General features: G+C 41.6%; 1 protein-coding gene across 5 annotated transcripts; it reads left to right on the top strand.

Moving 5' to 3' along the window:
* Positions 1-533: 533 nt before the first annotated feature.
* LOC130166317 (transcription activator BRG1) lies at positions 534-21,294 on the top strand. 5 transcript variants are annotated; one of them, XM_056371858.1, is made up of 34 exons: positions 534-669; positions 1,267-1,520; positions 2,041-2,173; positions 2,932-3,489; positions 3,697-3,795; positions 4,330-4,588; positions 4,835-4,961; positions 5,055-5,228; positions 5,336-5,509; positions 5,636-5,809; positions 5,951-5,998; positions 6,748-6,878; positions 8,101-8,158; positions 8,247-8,356; positions 8,518-8,665; positions 8,847-9,010; positions 9,733-9,799; positions 9,911-10,021; positions 10,620-10,862; positions 10,967-11,080; positions 11,328-11,435; positions 12,069-12,155; positions 12,430-12,476; positions 12,630-12,796; positions 12,996-13,159; positions 14,135-14,362; positions 14,480-14,557; positions 14,659-14,877; positions 14,986-15,248; positions 16,570-16,678; positions 16,809-16,910; positions 17,485-17,617; positions 17,710-17,849; positions 18,983-21,294. In XM_056371858.1, exons 2-34 carry the CDS (start codon positions 1,305-1,307, stop codon positions 19,016-19,018), a joined length of 4,989 nt encoding a protein of 1,662 aa, XP_056227833.1. In that variant the 5' UTR covers positions 534-669; positions 1,267-1,304; the 3' UTR covers positions 19,019-21,294. The 5 variants fall into 5 exon arrangements, with proteins under 5 accessions (XP_056227833.1, XP_056227832.1, XP_056227831.1 ...); XM_056371857.1 differs by having other exon boundaries at positions 14,135-14,395; XM_056371856.1 differs by having other exon boundaries at positions 5,336-5,809.
* Positions 21,295-21,316: the final 22 nt, after the last annotated feature.

The following is a 21,316-nucleotide window of genomic DNA, read 5'->3' as shown; positions in this document are numbered from 1 at the left end:
AGGATGACAGGTGGACTTGTCATGACATTGTTGGTAGCAGTGCACATCTTTACGTAACATATTTATCATTTATTTATTCAGTGACAGTCATCATGCACAAAAAAGATGTCATGTTCAGTAAGTAAAAAATAGGCCTAAAAAGGAAAAAAAAGTCCTGTTTGATTATTTGATTATTTTAGTTTTATGTATCTATTTTTATTTTCCCTGTGTAGTGATAGAAAAATCATGCCATTGCTCGCCTCATAACCAAGATTCTGCACAATATAACAGTCGTATATATCATAATTCATGAAAAAATAATTGAAAAGAACAAGAAAAGTAAACACATTGCTCATTGTTAGCATTTAAAGGGTTTTTTTAAATTCTCAATTTAAGCCTGATAAAACTTGCAGACTCGTATCTACATAATAATTAAGGTGCGTGTCGACGCTAACATTTGAGCACATCTGTAAATTATTATATGGCATTTACAAACTGTATATATACATTTTCTTAAAAATCTACAGTCCAGACTTGATGCTCAGTGTGAATAGAACCTTGCTGTCGCTGCGCACGCATGCGCACTGGCGGACGGCCGTGACTAGACATTCGGTCATAGGAGCGGTGGAGGGGGGCGCTCGAGCCACGTCGGTGAAACAAATCAACGCTTGGAGGCAGATTACAAAGAGGGTGAGTACACTAATTGCAACAGCAACTGCGTCTTCTTTTATTTCTCCCAAATATCAACTCGGGAGCACAGACATTCACCCAGGACTGTCTGTCCTGTTGATGCGGGTAGGTCAGTCGCACAAGCACAGTCCGCCATTCCCCTTTTTTATATTTAACGAGACACGTTTTTGTGGTCTGAGTGAAGACATTTCTGAGTAGCATTGGGTCATGTGCATAATTGACTGTATTTCCCCGTGTACAGTTCAACTTCAGTGCTAGACCCTACAGCTGTAATTGCATATGCGCGCAACGGGTGATTTGGTGCAGCGCAGCAGGAGAATGGATAGTCCACAATTTGAAAGGCGTTGGACTAAATTCAGCCATATCCTGCAAAGATTATGCATCCACTTCATTTATTACAGTTGAAGTCCCAAATCTAGCTTCACTGTCATGATATTTTTAAGAGTTTTGTCAAATCAAACCACTAAATTAATGCTCATTTAGATGAGTAACTTTTGCATAGTGTATTGTCATCATTTTGAGTTTAGCAAAAATAATTTTACTGCTCTCTGTCATATCCTCCTACCTTCCCTCTGTCATTTCTCTCCTTTCCGTCAGGTCCCTGCTGCTCATCCAGGAGCAGGAGATCCAGGGCAATGTCGACACCAGATCCCCCCATGGGAGGCACCCCGCGCCCAGGTCCTTCCCCTGGGCCGGGTCCCTCCCCTGGGGCTATGCTGGGCCCCAGCCCCGGGCCTTCTCCAGGCTCCTCTCACAGTATGATGGGCCCCAGCCCTGGTCCTCCCTCCTCTGGACACTCACAGCCAGGGCCCTCTGGATACAACCAGGACAACATGCACCCTCTGCACAAAGTGAGGACCCTGACAGCACTAACAGGCCCACCGAGACACCCCATCATTGTTAATTTGAGTCCTTGAGGAAACAGAGCCCACAAATTTAGTGTGATTTATGCATATTAAACATCATATTTACATAGAAATGGATGTGAATGGAGTTAATATGAATGAATATTTATATGAGGTAAATTCCGCAGCAGAACATAAAACTTGATCAGCTGTAGATTTACAAGGCAGATTTGTACTTTTATATAATATATAGATAATATAAAGTATATGACAGTGCATTCACCTTAATCAGTTTTCCGCTCATGTTTTGTAACACATACACAAAGGGAGAGAACAATCATTAGTGTACTGTGTAAAAGCTGCGATTAACTGCAGAGCTGTAAGTCATGCTCTGTACCCATTAACTTCATGTGTCCAAATTGTCACTGTCATTGTCGTACAACTCCTTACATTTTATATGATATTATTGCCGTTTTCCCACAGGGACTAATAGTTACATTTTCACATTGTTTGTTTTCTCCCACAGCCAATGGAGGGCATGCATGAGAAGAGCATGAGTGAGGAGAGCCGCTTCAGTCAGATGAAGGGACTGTCTATGAGACAGGGCGGACACAGTGGTATGGGCCCCCCACCCAGTCCTCTGGACCAACACTCACAAGGTAGGCATGCTACATAGATTCATCTTAAGCAATTTTATCATTTCCAGCATTGTGTAAGACAAGTTCTATGTTTTTAACGATGACTTATTCTTAGTGGTGTGGTCATGTGGCCTGGTAAACTCACAGGGAGTTTCTCCACTGTCGCAAGCTATGTAATGAACCAGGAGCTATGTTTTATACTCTTTATGAAGTTTCTTTAAGTATAAAAATAGTGAAAATCATATAGCTCAGTCCACCTGGAAAAAAACAAAGACAATGTCAACAGTTTAGCTTCCTTCAGACTGGTATAAAAGCAACAAACAAGAAATGAAACAAGACAGACAGACAGACAGACGAGTTTAGCATTTTGACATTATGTGAGTTTAAAACATTGTGAAATAATTGGCTGGCAGGATTTAAATAAGATTAGTACCTGTGGCAACAAATGGCAGACAAATCTCTTCTTGTTACCTGGACAGCCTCTGGGGAGGATGCACACTGACAGTCACTATAATAATATACTGAGAAAATATCAAAAACTCACTGTCAAGTAACTCTTCAGTAAATTTACAAAATACAAACTGATAACAAATAGATGTCATGAGGTGTATTTTAAGAATAGACATTACCTACATGTATATGAAGCATGTTAAACTTACTGTAGAATCACAAGAGTCCCGACTAAGATATTCCTGGAATATTTTAGGAATGTTATACAGGGCTTTTAATAATAACCAAGTGGTCTGATTTATTTTTTCTTTGTCTGTTTGTGTCTTCAGGGTACCACTCTCCATTAGGTGGCTCTGACCACTCCAGCCCTGTCCCTTCAAATGGCCCTCCCTCCGGTCCTCTTATGCCATCGTCCTCTTCTTCCTCATCCTCCGGTGGCCCCGGCTCCGCCTCTGCACCTTTAGATGGCCCCGGTGGAGATCAGCACACACTGGGTCCTAATAACCGTCCTGGTCCCCCAGGTAGCTCTAACCCAGGCCCCAGCCCTGGACCCAGTCTTGGATCCAGTGTCCCGAGCCTTGGATCTGGCCTTGAATCTGGTGGCCCTACTGGCCCTGGAGGTCCTGGAGGCCCTGGCGGCCCAACTCCCTTCAACCAGAACCAACTCCACCAACTCAGAGCCCAGATTATGGCTTATAAAATGCTGGCTCGGGGACAGCCCCTGCCAGACCACCTTCAGATGGCTGTCCAGGGGAAGAGGCCAATGCCTGGGATGCAGCAGCAGCAGCCCATGCCCAGCCTGGCTCCTGGAGCTGGAGGTGGGCCAGGAGGTGGACCAGCAGGACCTGGGCCTGGGCCAATGGGCTCAGGCTACAGCCGAGCTCATGGTGAGCATGCACGGAGGAAAATCTGGAATACCAAGCTATATCCTATGGTTTGATGGGTAATTGATAGAAGACAAATTGGTACCTGTATGTTACATTGAATCCTTGCTCACAGCTGGAGCTTGTAGCTCTGCTCAAATTTTCAAAGACCAGTGTAATAAATGACCAGTTACACTAAAGAGAATCTGCCTTTTTTTTTTGTTTTTTTAGGTATGATGGGTCCCAACATGCCCCCACCAGGCCCATCAGGGACCCCAGCTGTGATGCAGGGACAAAACCCAAATGGGCCACCCAAGTCTTGGCCTGAAGGTATGTGGTGTTGCTATAAGACTTTGTGAAACTTCTCTTTTGCCTCTTTTGCTGTTTATCTAGAATTAGTACCTTTTGTAGAAACCTAAATTGGATATTAGTGGGAGAGGGGCTGAGTGAGAGCTGGTATGCCTGTATAGATTTCACTTATTTCCCCTAATCCAGGTGAGAAAATGAATCTAGTGATAAGATTAGGCATGAATTATGACTTTAATAAAAGTCATAGCATGTCATAGCATTAACATCATGGCATGAAAATCACTGGTGTAAATTATAACTTTAATAAAGGCAGGATTACAGTCAGGTGTCCTGGTTTCAGATTACTAGTATTTTATATGCTTTCTCAGTCAAAGTGAATGCTGTGAAAAAGTTGACTGCAATAGTTACTATCAACAACTTTGTATGAAAATATCGGTATTAATTTTCAAGATCCATCCAGTTCCAACCGTAGATGTAATTCCATCATATTATGTAGACTACAGCAGTATTTACAGCAGTGTGCTATTGACCTCTCCTCACTTCATGTCCCTCCAGGTCCCTTGGTGAATGCAGCAGCTCCCTCAAACGCACCCCAAAAGTTGATCCCCCCTCAGCCCACTGGCCGGCCCTCTCCTGCACCCCCTTCAGTTCCCCCCGCCGCCTCCCCAGTAATGCCTCCGCAGACGCAGTCCCCCGGCCAGCCAGCGCAGCCTACCCCCATGATGCCTTACCACGCCAAGCAAAACCGCATTACCCCCATACAGAAACCCTGCGGCCTCGACCCAGTGGAGATACTGCAGGAGAGGGAGTACAGGTACGCCAAGGCCTTTGGGAATTTAACTTTTGTTCTTCATCTTGTTTTGGTTTTTCTGGCTTGATGAGTAGATCATGACATAATGGAGCTTTTAACAGTTTAAATCTAATTATTATCATTCATTCAAATTATGTTTAACACTTAAAAAAGGTGGAGCATACTTTTAACAAAAACACAAAAAGCATAAAGCATCAGCAGATTATTGATGAAATAATAATAACAACTCGGTACTCATTACTTCCTCAGGTTACAGGCTCGTATCACTCATCGCATTGCTGAACTGGAGAACCTGCCGGGTTCTCTTGCTGGTGATTTACGTACCAAAGCTACTATAGAGCTCAAAGCCCTTCGACTGCTTAACTTCCAGAGACAGGTATTGTGTATACGTTATCCTCCATACCTTCACTTTTGACCTTAACAACATCACACGTTGCCACTGTGAATCAAAGACCTTTGCCTTCCACAGCTGCGTCAAGAGGTGGTGGTGTGTATGCGTCGTGACACAGCTCTAGAGACTGCCCTTGATGCTAAGGCCTACAAGCGTAGCAAGCGTCAGTCTCTGCGAGAGGCCCGGATCACAGAGAAACTGGAGAAACAGCAGAAGATTGAGCAAGAGCGCAAACGCAGGCAGAAACATCAGGTAGTGGACAAATGCAGCCGTAACGTTACCTGTGATAATATTAAAAACATTTGATTGACCCCTTACTCTTCTCTGTCCTGCTCCCGCTTTCGCCGCTCTAATCCCAGGAGTACCTCAACAGCATCCTCCAGCACGCCAAAGACTTCAAAGAGTACCACCGTTCAATTACAGGCAAAATTCAGAAACTGACCAAAGCTGTGGCCACTTACCATGCCAACACTGAACGAGAGCAGAAGAAGGAGAATGAGCGTATTGAGAAAGAGAGGATGAGGAGGCTTATGGTAAGAGGAAAACATAATGGCACCACAAAGACACAGTTAACACACAAGCATTCACATTACACACTTACCATTACACACATCCTCCATCCTCCTGTACATACTGGATATGTGTCTGTGTCTTTCCAGGCTGAGGATGAGGAGGGCTACCGAAAACTGATCGACCAGAAGAAGGACAAGCGTCTGGCCTACCTGCTGCAGCAAACTGATGAGTATGTTGCCAACCTCACCGAGCTGGTCAGAGCTCACAAGGCTGCACAGGCCCTCAAAGAAAAGAAGAAGAAGAAGAAGAAAAAGAAGAAGGTACATTCTGCTCCGTCAATACTGTAAAATCTGTTTTTTTTAATGATTTATTGTTACAGGCTGTGGTGCACTGTATATCTGTTCGTTTCTGTCTATGTGCTGCTTGGTGCATTAGTGACTCAGTTGTGATCTGTTTTGCAGTTAGAGAATGCTGAGGGTCAGACTCCTGCCTTGGGCCCTGATGGAGAGGTGAGCTTACCTTTATAGACGTTAAAATTTGAATCTTTGTATAGATAACTGAAGATCTATTCCAGCAAGGAAGAAATATTTAGAATTACAGTATATTCACAGGGACTGCTTTTATTTAAAAAAAAATCCCACTTGCTCTTTAAATATGCTGGGTTCACAAAGAAAACCTTATATCTTTATTTTGTTGCTTTGGTCTCTATAGAGACATGATTTAAACACAACATAGATCAAATTTCACACAAAGCTTTGGGGGGTAGTGTTTTGCTTTTTTTTTAGTGTTGTCATGGCAAAAAGTAGCATCTGTTCTACTAATCTGTTCTTGTCTCCCACAACGTTTTTTTTGTTCATTGGTGCTGTGCAACATTCTGATTTTCATCAGGCGGCTACCAACGCACATCAAATTATATACTGTTTATATATCTCAAAACGATGGTAACCTGAAACAGCTGATTCAAAAGCCACTGGTTACAGCCCCAGGCAACCATGTGTGCATGAACACAATGAAGCAATGCACCAGTGTGTGTCCTGCAATTGCTGTCACCTGTTGTCACAGTCAGAACATTTTTCATATTACATACGCTGTAATCAAACATCACTGGATATTTGCTTGATGTTATTTGTTTATTAAATTGGCAAAACAACAGCCGATGTTAATCTCAACCTCAACACACGGTCTAGCTATCTGTGGTTTAGGGCTCATTAACATCAGCCACCTTTTAATTCAACTAACCTGCCTCCTCTCCCTGTAGCCACTGGATGAGACGAGTCAGATGAGTGACCTGCCTGTAAAGGTCATCCATGTTGACAGTGGAAACATCCTGACAGGGGTGGACGCTCCTAAAGCTGGACAGCTGGAGACCTGGCTGGAGATGAACCCTGGGTGAGGCTGGAGGGAGAGAGGGAGAGAGATTTGTGTATGCAAATATGTGTTGAGAAGAGGTACATGTCTTTTAAAGCCACGCAAGAGATGTGGCTGTGGTTGATTGAATTACTGTATCTCTGCATTAGATCTACATCTGTGATGATCTCCCGACTTCCAATGCCATCAGCTGGTTTGAACCTAGTTTTAATTTAAATTTATGCTATAGTTAACACAGTCAATGTTAAGGGTGCTATATGTAAGTTTTTCTATTGCTACATAGCCAACGATAACATTAACAGCTGTTACTTACCAGTCTAGAAGAAATGTCACGAGTTCAGCATCAAACTTCATTGCTATTTCGCCAAAAGCTGTCTGCAGCGATGGAAAGCAACGCCAACATTGACTCTTGTTTTGCTTCTGTTTCTCTCACGTATTTTCTTCTACTGATGTTAGCATGCTATCCAGCTATCCCTGGCTCAGCCGTCCCATCACTTTCCGATACCGAATCACTGTAGCGTCCAGTCTGCCCTGAAGAGGTAGCACTGCTCAGAGGGCGTGTTATGACTCTTGTATTGTAAAAACAATGATGGCTTAAGCTCTTTGCAAGCAACCATCACCATCTACCGCTCCCGGCCAGAAATCACGTTCAGTGGTAGAAAAAACTTACATGTAGCCCCTTTATATGTCTTAATATGGGCAAGTTAAAATGATAACATGCTAATGATTCCATTGCATATCAGTGTGTAAGCATCTAATAGTTGTTTATATGCTAGTTTCCTAACATGCTAACTGTACGATAGTGCGCTAAAAATGACATTGATATACATGAGCATGCTCACTTGCAAACATTAAGACATTAACATACCAAAACTCTTAATATTACATGCTAACTGTTATTTTATTGTCTGGGTAATTGTTAGCCACCTCTGAAGAACAGCAGACCGATGAAAGTTGTAGTGAAGATAAATGTTTTTAAGTTTAGGTAAACACAGTCTTTCCACCCCCAAGTTTTCAGCTGCCCAACAACTTTGTTCCCCAGTATGTTTGTATGTTATAGCCTCACAGGGCGACTAGCAACGCTAATTTTCAAGTTTTATTTAATCTACTCAAATGCCTTTGAGTGTGTGGCTCAAATATAGGTTGGGAGTATACAGGTGCTTTAGAATGATGTACAGCTGAAATGTTCGGATAATGGGGCTGTTGGTAGATTTTGTTTTGAGTATGTTTGCATTTTGTCCAGTTATGAGGTGGCACCCCGCTCAGACAGTGAAGACAGTGAGGAGGAGGAAGAGGAGGAGGTGGGTTGTTTTGTTCTGACACATTTGAAGCCTGTCTCATAGTCGCTGCTCCTGTCACTGACGAACTGCTGTTCCCACCATCTGGCAGGAGGAAGAAGAGGAGCCACAGCCTTCTGCAGCTCCAGTGGAGGAAAAGAAGAAGATTACAGACCCCGACAGTGAAGACGTGTCAGAGGTGGACGTCCGACACATCATCGAGTGAGAGCATAAATGGTGTTCTACACCACAATTTAGTATCATTTGTTATTTCAAGGACTCCCAAACAAAAATGCATGTGCTCATGTGTTATTACAAAAGACTACAAATTACAAATGGCTTAATGCCATGATTGAATAAAACACTTTGTGTTTCTTCTGCAGAAATGCAAAGCAGGATGTGGATGACGAGTACAGCGGTGCAGCCTTCGCTCGAGGGCTCCAGTCTTATTACTCAGTGGCTCACGCTGTCACAGAGAAAGTGGAGAAACAGTCCAGTTTGTTAATAAATGGACAACTCAAACAGTATCAGGTAAACAATCACATCAATTATGTAAGTATGAAAATATCATAATAGCAATTATTATGATCTTTTCCACCTTGCCATGCACAAAGAAATGTTTGAACATTATGACCCTGACGCAGGAGATCAGCTGCAGGAAAAACTTGTCATCTTTGACAGATTTCCTCCCTCACATGAATTTCCCTGTCAGATTAAAGGGCTGGAGTGGCTTGTTTCCCTCTACAACAACAACCTGAATGGGATCCTGGCGGACGAGATGGGTCTGGGAAAAACCATCCAGACTATCGCCCTCATCACGTACCTCATGGAGCACAAACGTCTCAATGGACCCTACCTCATCATTGTACCCCTTTCGTGAGCTAAAACTCTTGATTTGCAGAATATATTTAGTCTTTTTTGCTCTTCATCATAAAGTCACTTAAGCCCTGTTCAGACCTGGTGTTAACATGTGTCGTGTGTGATTGAATCACAAATGAACAGCTCCGTACCGGTGTGAATGCACCCAAGAGGCATTGAGGACGCATTTGAGATCTGATCACTTTCAGAAGTGGTCTGGGCCACATTCTTTTAGCAGTGTGAACACACGTGAAGTGTGAAGGACTGATGTCCTCTGCCACAGTTTAATTAGTCCTGCCACAGTTTCATAATGAACTGAAAATATTTTACCATTTCAAATGGCTAAAATCTTATTTCATTGTAGAGCTGTGCACAGCGCATTGATTTGCTCAACCCCTCCTTGCCCCACTCTCTCTCTCTCTCTCTCTTTCCTCCCTCCCTCTCTCCTTCTCTTGCACAAACAAATTGACAACGGACCCATCTGTCATAGTTGGACTGGCTTAAAACAACAACACATATGAGCTAATTTGCATATAGAGCGGGGAAGTGAGATCCAATCAGAAGTGGCCACTCGAGATGCATGTGGAGCCGTGTTCTAATGCCAGGTGTGAACCGATGTGCTCTGTGCTGTACACTCGTGATCGGGTACCCGAAAACCCATGTTAATACCAGGTGTGAACAGGGCCTTAGAAACCAAGAACTAACTGCTGAATGACGACTGAGCTATCTCTCATTGGCAGAACTCTTTCTAACTGGGTGTATGAGTTTGACAAATGGGCACCGACAGTCGTCAAAGTGTCCTACAAGGTTAGTTTTTGCAGCAACACCACCCAAATTGTATGGTTCTTACTTCCTAAGCACAGAATATGAGGATGTGTGTTTCTACACTTCCATTATTTATTTATTTTGGGCTTTTAGGGGTCTCCTGCTGCCAGAAGAGCCTTCGTTCCCCAACTACGTAGTGGAAAATTTAATGTTTTACTCACCACCTACGAGTACATCATCAAGGATAAACAAGTACTGGCCAAGGTGAGATGGGGTGCACAAACAGAAGGATATTCACAAACACATTACAGCAACATAGTGTAATTCTTTCCTTCTACACGTGTATACATCCCTGCAACGAGATGCTGTTGCTTTTGCTTGCTAATTATTTGATTTTGCTTGAAGTTTCTTTGTTTGTGTATCGTCTCCCGCTACCTAAATCCCCAAAGTGCTCTAAAAGTGTTTGAGTCTGGCCAATCTGACCGCCCTCTGTGCTCCGTCTCAGTGCTCTCTCCTAGGTCCTGCAACATACTGACACCGCCTGTAAACCATCTTCCACTGTCCTCTGTGGCCATCATGCTGCTATGCACTCATGTAGTCATATAGGCTTCCTGACTGTTCTGCCAGGTGGGTATTGTAGTTCAGGCAAGAGTTTCTCCACGTGGTGGCACAAGGCTGCGGCTTGGGGCTGAGCCAGTGTTGGGCATGAGGACAAACCTGACAAGAAATCCTCCGTTTGAGCACATTCTGTTTTTGTTTTGTTTGGGTGGGCAGAAGCAGTAAGGCATCAGAATAATAGGTTTATCCACGTGTGCTTCTCTTCTCTTGTGTTTTTCTCTTCTCCTCTTGTCACTTCCATCAGATCCGTTGGAAGTACATGATCGTTGATGAGGGCCACCGTATGAAGAACCACCACTGTAAGCTGACCCAGGTCTTGAACACACACTACCTTGCCCCACGGCGAGTCCTCCTGACGGGGACACCGTTGCAGAACAAGCTGCCTGAGCTCTGGGCGCTGCTCAACTTCCTCCTGCCTACTATCTTCAAGAGTTGCAGCACCTTTGAGCAGTGGTTCAACGCTCCGTTCGCCATGACTGGAGAGAAAGTGCGCAGGACTCAGTCAAAGCTACACCACCATTTAGCAACACAGTCCGCTAGCGTGATTTGTTTCTTTGTGTTTGAGAGATGCCAAATTCTTTTTCTCTCCAGGTGGATCTTAATGAAGAGGAGACCATCTTGATCATCCGTCGTCTCCACAAAGTGCTCCGCCCCTTCCTGTTACGCAGATTAAAGAAGGAAGTGGAGGCACAACTTCCAGAGAAGGCATGGCTCGCCTCTTTCAGCACACACAGCAGATAGACAAACATAAACTTATGCACAAACACAGAGACTCTGTGATCTCTTAATGGATGATAAACAAGTCCTCTGGTTTTGTTAAGCATTATTTTATGCTGTAATATTTCTAAAACTGGTTAATTTGATGAGAGATATGTCGTGTCTGTGACCAACCTCATACGTCGTTAGTACTCAGTGTCTTTTAATCATTGTTTTTGTCTCTTCTCTCCTTCAGGTGGAATATGTGATCAAGTGTGACATGTCATCTCTTCAGAGGGTGTTGTACAGACACATGCAGGCCAAGGGGGTTCTTCTGACTGATGGATCAGAGAAAGACAAGAAGGTGAGGGCATAAACACTGTGACACTGTGGGTTTTAGCTTTTGGCATCATTATAACTTAACACCATTTAAAAAAAAAAAAAAAAAAAGGACAGAATCATATGTGGCATTAGATGATTTATACATTAGTGCTTTGAGGGTTATAACAAGTGACAGGTCCAGAACACATACTGTGATCTGTACCAGAGTGCAGGTTTGACCTTCTACAGAAGGTTAGAGGAACCTGTACTGTTCATTTCATATTCATAAAGCACCTTTTTGAAAAACTTGTGTCCGTATACTGTATATATAGACTCACATAACATTTACAGCACAGGAGAAAAAGCTTCCCTACAAAATGTTAAAACTGATCTTAGCACAAGAGCTTTTGCTGCATTTAGATGAAATGAACAAAAATGAAAATGAAACACCAGATGTATTTTTTTTCGCTGATGCTCAAGTCTTAGGCTTAGGTCCTTGGCTCTAAGAGCTTCTTTGGAGCCTTGTGTAATTGGCTGTCACATTTGATTATTTTTTAAATACGTATTGCTTTTATTGAAGTCTGCTTAAAAAGAGAGCATTGATAATTGTCCTTGGATGACTCTTCATGAATAAAAGTTGACTGAAAAACACATTTTATCTTGTTGTGTTTACCAGGGTAAAGGAGGCACGAAGACACTGATGAACACCATCATGCAGCTGAGGAAGATCTGTAATCACCCTTACATGTTCCAGCAGATAGAGGTACCACTGAGAAACATTTTGTCTCCGGTTATTTGTTTCACCATATTTGACAGACTTTGAACACAAGATTTGTCAGGATTTTAGGAAGTTTAAAATGTAACAAGTACATAGACATCAAATCTAAAAATCTTTTTTTTTTTTCTCATTTCTCATAAGGTTGACTTATGATTCTACAGGAGACTTGACAATATGAGCTTCAAGATACAGCCACAATTAAACTGAAGTGTTTAACTGTGTGTATGTGAAAAGAATATATTTTTGACGGTTTTTGCAGGAATCCTTCTCTGAACATTTAGGATTCTCTGGTGGGATAGTCCAGGGGTGAGCGCTAAGATCGCACACAGATACACAAACATCACAACTAAATGCCCAACCCTAACCCATACACAGGTCCCCATGGGTTTGTGTATATTCAGGTTGAAGTACACACCGAGATACGCAACTTGTAAGCCTATCTTTCCTCGTTTCCATCAGGCCTGATCTTTATCGGGCATCAGGAAAGTTTGAAGTGTTGGATCGTATCCTGCCCAAACTGAGAGCTACAAACCACAAAGTGCTGCTCTTCTGTCAGATGACCTCACTCATGACCATAATGGAGGACTACTTTGCGTACCGCAACTTCAAGTATCTGCGTCTGGATGGTGAGACAGTTTATATGAGTGTTTATTTCTGTGTGTCTTGCTGTTGTCGAGCAGTTTTGTGCTGCAGTTGGTCCATTTTTCTCACTGTACTTCGTTCATTTCCCTTGAATCCTATTGCCTTCATTCCATTTGCTTTGTTCCTTCCTTAATGTCGTCCATCTGTTTTTCCTTCTCATTTCGCACCTCCTTTACATCTCAGGCACCACAAAGGCTGAAGACAGAGGGATGTTACTGAAGACGTTCAATGATCCAGAGTCGGAGTACTTCATCTTCCTCCTGAGCACAAGAGCTGGAGGTCTCGGCCTCAACCTGCAGTCTGCTGACACTGTGGTCATCTTTGACTCTGACTGGAACCCACATCAGGTGAGATGCACATGTATTTTCATTTACGAAAGGCACTATTTAAAAACAGCAAGTGATCACCTTGGAGTTGCTTCAAAATTCAGCAGCTGGAGGCTAATTTTCTGCTAGACACTTATCATACAAATAACAGTAGACATGAACACGCCCACAGGCCTCACATTCAGAAACCAGAGTTAAGGACAAGACAATACAATGATTGATTACCACTAGTCACTTGGTTTGAGTTCAACAAGAGAATAGTGGGAAGCTTCTTCCAGTTTATTATACCAAGACAAATTTCATGTCTCAGAGGATTATACAGTGTATGATTTTGGGGTTTTTCATAGGTCAGCAGCCACAGGCAGTCTGCATGAATGTGGATGTTATTCATTCTCAAAGCACGAGTCTGACATTAATTATTACACAGTTCTGGGGGGAAAATAACATTAATTTACTGCTTCTCTCTAACCTCCACAATGTAGACATGACAGTAAATCACCAAACTCACTGATTACCTTTATTGCGTTTAAAAGAAAAACATAAGTTGTTAAAAATCTGAAATACACAATTCTCAAAATCTGTAATGTTGTCTCTGAAACGTAATAGAGTACCGTGCAGATCAGTATCAGCCCTGTGAAGGCAGATTTTCAGTCTCTAGCAGCTCTGTTGAGTCCCCTGCATGTTACTCAGAATGTAAACATCAGGGTGTTTTGGAGATTTCTAACAGTAAAATTGAATTCACAGAGCAGAGACTTGTAGCTTTCGCTCTCCATTTTTCCAGAGATGAAGTTTCTTGTTGGATTTTTTTAGATTATACCCTTTCCCTTAATGGCATGTGATGACCATATTTTCAGCCTGTCGGAACATAGAAGAAGAAGTGAAGTCCTTTTCATACAGTGGTGTATTTAGAAGTTAAGTGCCACTGCTCTAACGCTTTCTCAGAGTAAACTTTGAACCTATACTAATTCTCTCTCTCCTTCCCATTTGTGTTTCCAGGACCTGCAGGCTCAGGACAGAGCCCACCGTATTGGTCAACAAAATGAGGTGCGAGTGTTGCGTCTCTGCACAGTCAACAGTGTAGAGGAGAAAATCCTTGCCGCTGCCAAATATAAACTCAATGTGGACCAAAAGGTCATCCAGGCTGGCATGTTTGATCAGAAGTCTTCTAGCCATGAGCGCAGGGCATTCCTGCAAGCCATCCTGGAGCACGAGGAGCAAGACGAGGTCTGGGGTCAAGAAGTGTGTCTACGCATGAATGTGTGTGCGTGCACCAGCAACACAGAATTTTAAAGATTGTGCTTTCTTATGCTCTGCTTGCCAATGTGTGTCTGCTGTATTCAGGAAGAGGATGAGGTGCCAGATGATGAGACGGTCAACCAGATGATCGCCAGGAGCGAGGAGGAGTTCGACCAGTTTATGGTAAAATTTTTTGTTTTGAAGACAATATATGACATGAGATATGAAATCTTCTCTCTGCATCTTTGTTTCTTTCCTCCTTTTTCTTCCTCTCCCTCTCCCAGCGTATGGACCTGGACAGGCGGCGAGAAGAGGCCCGTAACCCGCGGCGAAAACCTCGTCTGATGGAGGAGGATGAGCTGCCCACTTGGATCATGAAGGACGACGCGGAGGTTGAGCGGCTGACCTGCGAGGAGGAGGAGGAGAAAATGTTCGGACGAGGTTCTCGGCAGCGAAAGGAGGTGGACTACAGCGACTCACTGACTGAGAAGCAGTGGCTCAAGGTTGTTAGCCCATATGGGCAATGGGCAGAGGGAATTTAGGATACAAGCAAAAACTTCCTTGCTTTGCGTAGTAAAATGTTTGTTATTTGTTATTTTTACCTCGAGCAGGCGATAGAGGAGGGAACACTGGAGGAGATGGAGGAAGAGGTACGTCACAAAAAGACGACCCGCAAGAGGAAGAGGGACCGGGACCTGGATCTACCTGGTCCTTCCTCTTCCTCCGGGGGACGAGGACGAGGGGACAAAGATGACGATGGGAAGAGGCAGAGGAAGAGGGGACGACCACCTGTGGAGAAACTTTCCCCAAATCCTCCTGCCCTCACAAAGAAGATGAAGAAGATTGTGGACGCTGTCATCAAATACAAAGACAGGTAGCAGAAAGCTTTGGCTGCAGTCTGAGACACATATGAAGTGCTCTTTGAACAAAACACATTATATATGCACATTTTATATATTGCCTGATATTAAATTAAAGGTGTAGCAATATTTTACTGACCCATACCACGGCAACCATTCAACACTGGACTGTACCATGTGTCAGGCAATAACAACAATAATAATAATAACAACTTTATTTATATAGCACTTTTATGTGTTTTGAAAGAAAAGTAAAACCAGATAAAAGAAAAAAAGTGAACATCATAAAAAGTGAAAAACAACTCAAATCAACATTATGTAAAAAGATCTGACAGCAATAAAATATGTAAAAACAATAATAAGGGATAAAACAATATAAATAAAACACAAATCATGGCAAATCATGGAAAATTTTCTAGCCAACCTGAGGTCAAAAGAGAAGGAAGTTTAAGGGACATTAATAGAAAGTGAGATAAGTCACAGATTACCTAATGCATCATGCAGTTTTCACAGTTGCTTACACAATTATTTCTTACAACAATACATAATTTTCCCAAAAAACAACCACCTGTTCTATAATCACCAAAACCTCAGAGTTTCAAAACCATATTATCTTGTATGTGAATTAAACATTTTCATTACTGCTATTAAATACCACCTTAAACCTACAGTGCTGATGGAAACAAATAGCACTACATGAGTATACAAGTTGTTAATCAGTCACTAAACATCCATTTTCACAAGAGCATAAGCACAGCACAGTTTCCACTGTAAAATAAAATAATAATACTACTATGCTATCCAATTTCACAGTTACATTTTCTGATTTTAGTGTAAATGGAGTTAACATTAGCCTGTTCAGCGAACAAACAGTAGGAAGAACCTGCTGAACCTGAAGAACCTGCTGTTTCATCTGACCCATCTGGCGACAGGTGTCTGTGGCTTGTCAGAATTATCATGTCTTTTGTTGTTAATATACTTGTCTGACAATTGCTGCAGATACAAAAGGCATCTCTAAAAGTATAATAAACAAATAAACTAACTAATGCATTTGTGGGGTTTTGCAAAAAATAAATCTCCAAGTTTGGTGTACAGTGATGAACAGTACAGACGGGGCCTGAAGCTAAAAGTTAATGTTTAGGAGGTTCTATTCATAGACCTGATTTTAAGAAACTGTTCCAAAATGACAGTCAGAGCCACAAGTTATCTCTGAGCCATGTTTAAATGGAATAAATTAGCATGGATAAATTTGTTTAGATGGATCATGATTGAGCACATTCAAATGTCTGTGAATGATGTGTTTTTGCTCATCCTGATGACATCCATCTCCTGCAGCGCCAGTGGGCGTCAGCTGAGCGAAGTGTTCATCCAGCTGCCGTCTCGAAAAGAGCTGCCAGAGTACTACGAGCTGATCCGCAAGCCTGTGGACTTCAGGAAGATCAAGGTAAGACCAGAAAAGATCATTCCAGCTGGGAACAACTGGTCACTGGTGCAGCAAAGTAAAGCACAAATAAGATAAATATATATTTTGTTTGATTATATACCAAGTGACTATCACTCCTTTCCAACTCTAGGAGAGGATTCGAAGTCATCGCTACCGCAGTCTGGGCGACCTGGAGAGAGACGTCATGCTGCTCTTCCAAAACGCTCAGACCTTCAACCTGGAGGGATCACTGGTGAGATGGACCTGCTGCATGAACACAGAAAAACACCTGCTGACTTGGTCTCTATTGTCTTCCTGTTAGAGCTGTATATAAACCTCTTACTGGGTGTGTGTTCGGTTTCCACCGGTGACCGAAATAAAAGTTCAGGTCTGTCTGTCTTGTTTTTATATTTCACACATTACTGGTTATATATTTAGGAAACTGGGAAGGTTGGTGGATTATAATAAAATGTCAAAAGTCTGATTGATGGAATTTAGTGGGATTTAAAATTTTTTGATTGTATTGTTGTTTATTTACACCAATTGCCCTGAAAATAAAAGTAAATAAATAAAAATAAAGGTCAGAATTTCAAGTTTTTAATAGCCATAACTGATTTTAAACCTGGAGAAATTAAGCATCTTGCTGCTGATTTGCCAGGCAGGTTCCTGTAAACATGATGTTTCAGTCTCCCCCTTTCTCTAAGATGTTAGTGATCATACAGGACGTGCGGACACTGAGGACTGTTTGTTTCTGTCTCTGTAACCTGTATGTAGATGGTGAGGATAATAAGCAGCTGTTTTCTACCATGTTTCTCTTATGGGAGCAGATATACGAAGACTCCATCGTGCTCCAGTCGGTGTTCACCAGTTTGAGGCAGAAGATTGAGAAGGAGGAGGAGAGTGAGGGAGAGGATAGTGAAGAAGAGGAGGAGGAGCAGGAGGAAGGATCAGAGTCAGAATGTAAGAGCGTTTAGTTTATTATCTTTGCTTTGTCAGTGACTTTTATTCATACTGTACCATGTTGTGTGTGTGTGTTTTGTGTTTGTCTCCAGCTCGCTCAGTGAAAGTGAAGATCCGTCTGGGCAGGAAGGATAAAGGTGGAGATCGAGGGAAGGGACGCAGCAGACGAACAGGACGCACCAGAGCCAAACCTGTTGTCAGTGATGACGACTCTGAGGATGAGCAAGAAGAGGTAGATCATGCCGTCTGTGTGTGTCTGTGTGTGTCTGGGTCTAAACTTGTGAAAATCACTTGTGATTACAGTGGAAATTGGGATGGAACTGATAAGTCAAATAAAAGGAGAAGTCATGCTGAAGCACACACACTTTGTGTTGTTGTTGTTGCTGCAGTGTTTCTTGAAGGAATTAGGACTGTTTATTTGGACCATAAGATCACTTTGCAGTAGTTTAGCGTTCAGACTAGACTGCGGTGTTAAAATTAGGATGAAATCGGGGAATGGCGATGAACGATGTTCATCGACCTTGGCAACGTGAACGTGAAGCTTCTTTTCCATTCTTGACTCATGGCCTTTGCAAACCAAGTCTGTATTTTTTGTGTGCATTTTTTTATCCATTATCCAATAGGAATTGTTACACACAGAAACGCTGCACACTGAGTCTCATACGTTTTATTATTCTATTTGTTACAAAAAATTCACAATACGAGACAAAATGGACTCTTCAAGCTGTGAGGATGAGTTTATGCTTGTCTCACCTCTTGAAAGTAGAAAAAGAAAAAAAAATGATTCTAACATGTTCTAACAATTAATAGCTTTCGTTTGGCTGCCTAACGAGCAGTTTGATTGTTTGTCATAAAGTGCTTTGTTCTGGGAGACGAAGTGAATCAGATTATCAGATGTTTGTATGTACGGTGGCTCTGAGTGGTCAAAACAGCTCTTTTAAGGCTTCTCACACATGTGACAAAAAGGCAGGAATTCGAACCTGTTCCAAAAGCTTTAATGATGGACGAAGGTTTCAGGGTCTGTGCGCAAACATGATTGACACAACGTTATTTTCAAACATGCAGCAATTTCTGAACAAAAAGTGTGTGGTCTGTGTGGTCTTTGTATTGCGTAGCCCTGTAGAATTTCAAAATGTAGAATCAATAAAAACATGTTTTTTCTTCATCCTTTACAATCCCGGACGGGAAAATTTCTTTCTTTCTTCTCTTTTTTTGACTGTTTTGTAGTTAGCAGGAAAACCTCTCAACAGATTACAGCTTTTCAACTTGGTGAAAATTTAAGCCATGAGAAACAAGCGACTAGTTTTTAGTGTAGATTTAGGAATTTTTCATTTCCTAGACATTTATCTGTTTGCTCTTTTCCAGGAGCGCTCCCCCAGTGCCACTGATGAAGAGTCCTGAACTGTACTGTGACATGGAAGAAAAGGGGGCATAAAGGGATATTCCACCACATATACAGTAAATAAAACATGCCTGTCAGCTCCATCTATCCTCAGTCAAACGTCAAAGGACAAAAATAGAAGGTTTGCAATACTACGATGTCACATGGAAACTGTACAATATCATAATCATACATGATAAAATACACAAATTAATTAGGCAATGCACATCACTGCATTAAATTGATTCTTTTTCTCTGCTGTTGCTTAGTTGAAGGAAGTCTTAACAACAAGAAATCAAATAAGCTTTGTATCATTGTGTACAAGTTTTACTCAGTATGTAAGCACTATTTGAATGAGCCAGTTTAAATGCGTAAAGACAGTGGCTTAGAAAAAGAAAACTGATCAACATAAAAATCCAGCAGTTAGGGATGCAACAATAATCAATATAACACTATATTGTGATAACCAAGAGCAAACATGCTACACACTGGACTGCACACAGCAGAACTTTTCCCACATACTTCTCTTTTTAAGAAGCTGCTAGTTCTAATAAAACATGTTAAAGGTGTGGCACCTCAAGCAGAATCACTACAAACTTACAGACACAGCTACCAGACACTGTGCAGTGAGGTTATCTTTGTCACTTTGGTATGTTTTAATGCCATTTGAGGATATTTTTTAATCCTATTTCAATATTTTTCTCAATGATATAATTCAATGAAGGAATTTAAACCAAGATAATTGCGCTATTAAATTTTTTATAATCAGCCTTTACTCACTGGGAGCCTTCCTCACCTCAACTGAGAAAACAGACTGCAAATGCCCTGAAGCCATGAGCAGCTGCATATTTCTGAATCTAACTGCAGCAATTACATCGGTAATATTCTATCCCCGATTTAGCATTTGTAAGCTGTATACAAACATTTAATAAATGGTTTATAACACATTGTTATGTAGTTGCACGCAGCTGTAAGGACATTTCCAAGTGTTCATTCATGTACAGTATTTGTCAGAAAATTATAACTTACACTATGAAAACACATTTTATATCATTAAGTATTGATTTATAAACCAGCCTCTGCTTATGAGTGCATACAGGAGGTGTTATAGTTGTTGACAAATACATAAATAAACACTTCATATCTGCTTATAACTGCATTATAGTCTATTATAAAACATTTAATAAATGTTTATATATTGTTTATAAATGCTAAATAAGCAAGTTAAGATAAAGTGTTACTAACCCAAACAAGCTTTAAGAAGAATAAAGCTTCAATTAGTTAAACTCTGACATTAATGTGTTGTTGATAAACAAGCCCAGAATTATCCAGGTTTTCTCATTTTGTTTGGACAAAATGTACTAAAAACTAGTTCCTAGCTACCTGAAGAGTTAAATCTGTTGGGAACCAGGAAGTGAAGTAAACAACATTGAATATAAACAGAAAATATTTTCAGACAGAGCTGGGTTTTTTTTTTTTTTTTTTCTTTCTACTCAGCTTGAAGCTAACACCTTACCCTACATTACTTTTGGATGTAAACAAACCTACTGCTTCACCTCTGCTTCACTGTGACGTGTCGTAACAGCCGCTTTGGAGCCACTGTGATTACTGAGGTGTGTGCACATCACATATTAGTGACCGGGGCTCACTGTTTGAGTTGGAAATCAAGCCCGCTGTGGGCGCAGGGCGGTTTCCAGACTTCTCAGAAGCTCTTTAGCAACACAGTAATTTGACTGAGGTTTAATGGAGTTGAGTCCAGGTTGCTCTCCAGTATTGTATATATGGTACAACAGTATAAAAACAAACTACTCCACCTCGCTGCTGCTTACCTGTTACACTTCCAGTATAAGCACTTATAACTGTTGATTGTAGACTTAAAGAATCATGAGGTTGTATTTCATCAATGAGTACTGTAACTTTAATTGCTTCTCCTTCAGTTATTGTGTGGTGATTTTAGGATTTCAGAACTATTTGATGTACTTTTGGCACTTTTTATGTTTTTGATTTCAAGACAAAGGACCAGAGGGACAGTGGCTCTTCTCTGCTTGTGAATGCCTGATGGCTGTATGGTGTTGGATACGCTGTATAGAGTTTTTTCTAGAATATAATGTCCATGCACGTGTATACAGCTCGCGAGTTCAGTACTGTACTTTTCTCATTATGCTAGGTTACTAGAATGAAGAACACATAACCAAAGCAACAATGTTTTCGCCACTAAGTTATTAAGATCTGTCTGTTGTGTTGTGTCATTATCGCTGGAACTTGAAACATAACAATAAACCACAGTAAAAGTGAATCTTGTCGTTTGTGCGAAAATT

The sequence above is a fragment of the Seriola aureovittata genome, chromosome 3 (assembly GCF_021018895.1).
Source record: "Seriola aureovittata isolate HTS-2021-v1 ecotype China chromosome 3, ASM2101889v1, whole genome shotgun sequence".
Classification (NCBI taxonomy): Eukaryota; Metazoa; Chordata; class Actinopteri; order Carangiformes; family Carangidae; genus Seriola; species Seriola aureovittata.
The sequence above is the reverse complement of the archived record's forward strand: the minus strand, read 5'-3'. Positions and strand labels throughout refer to the sequence as shown.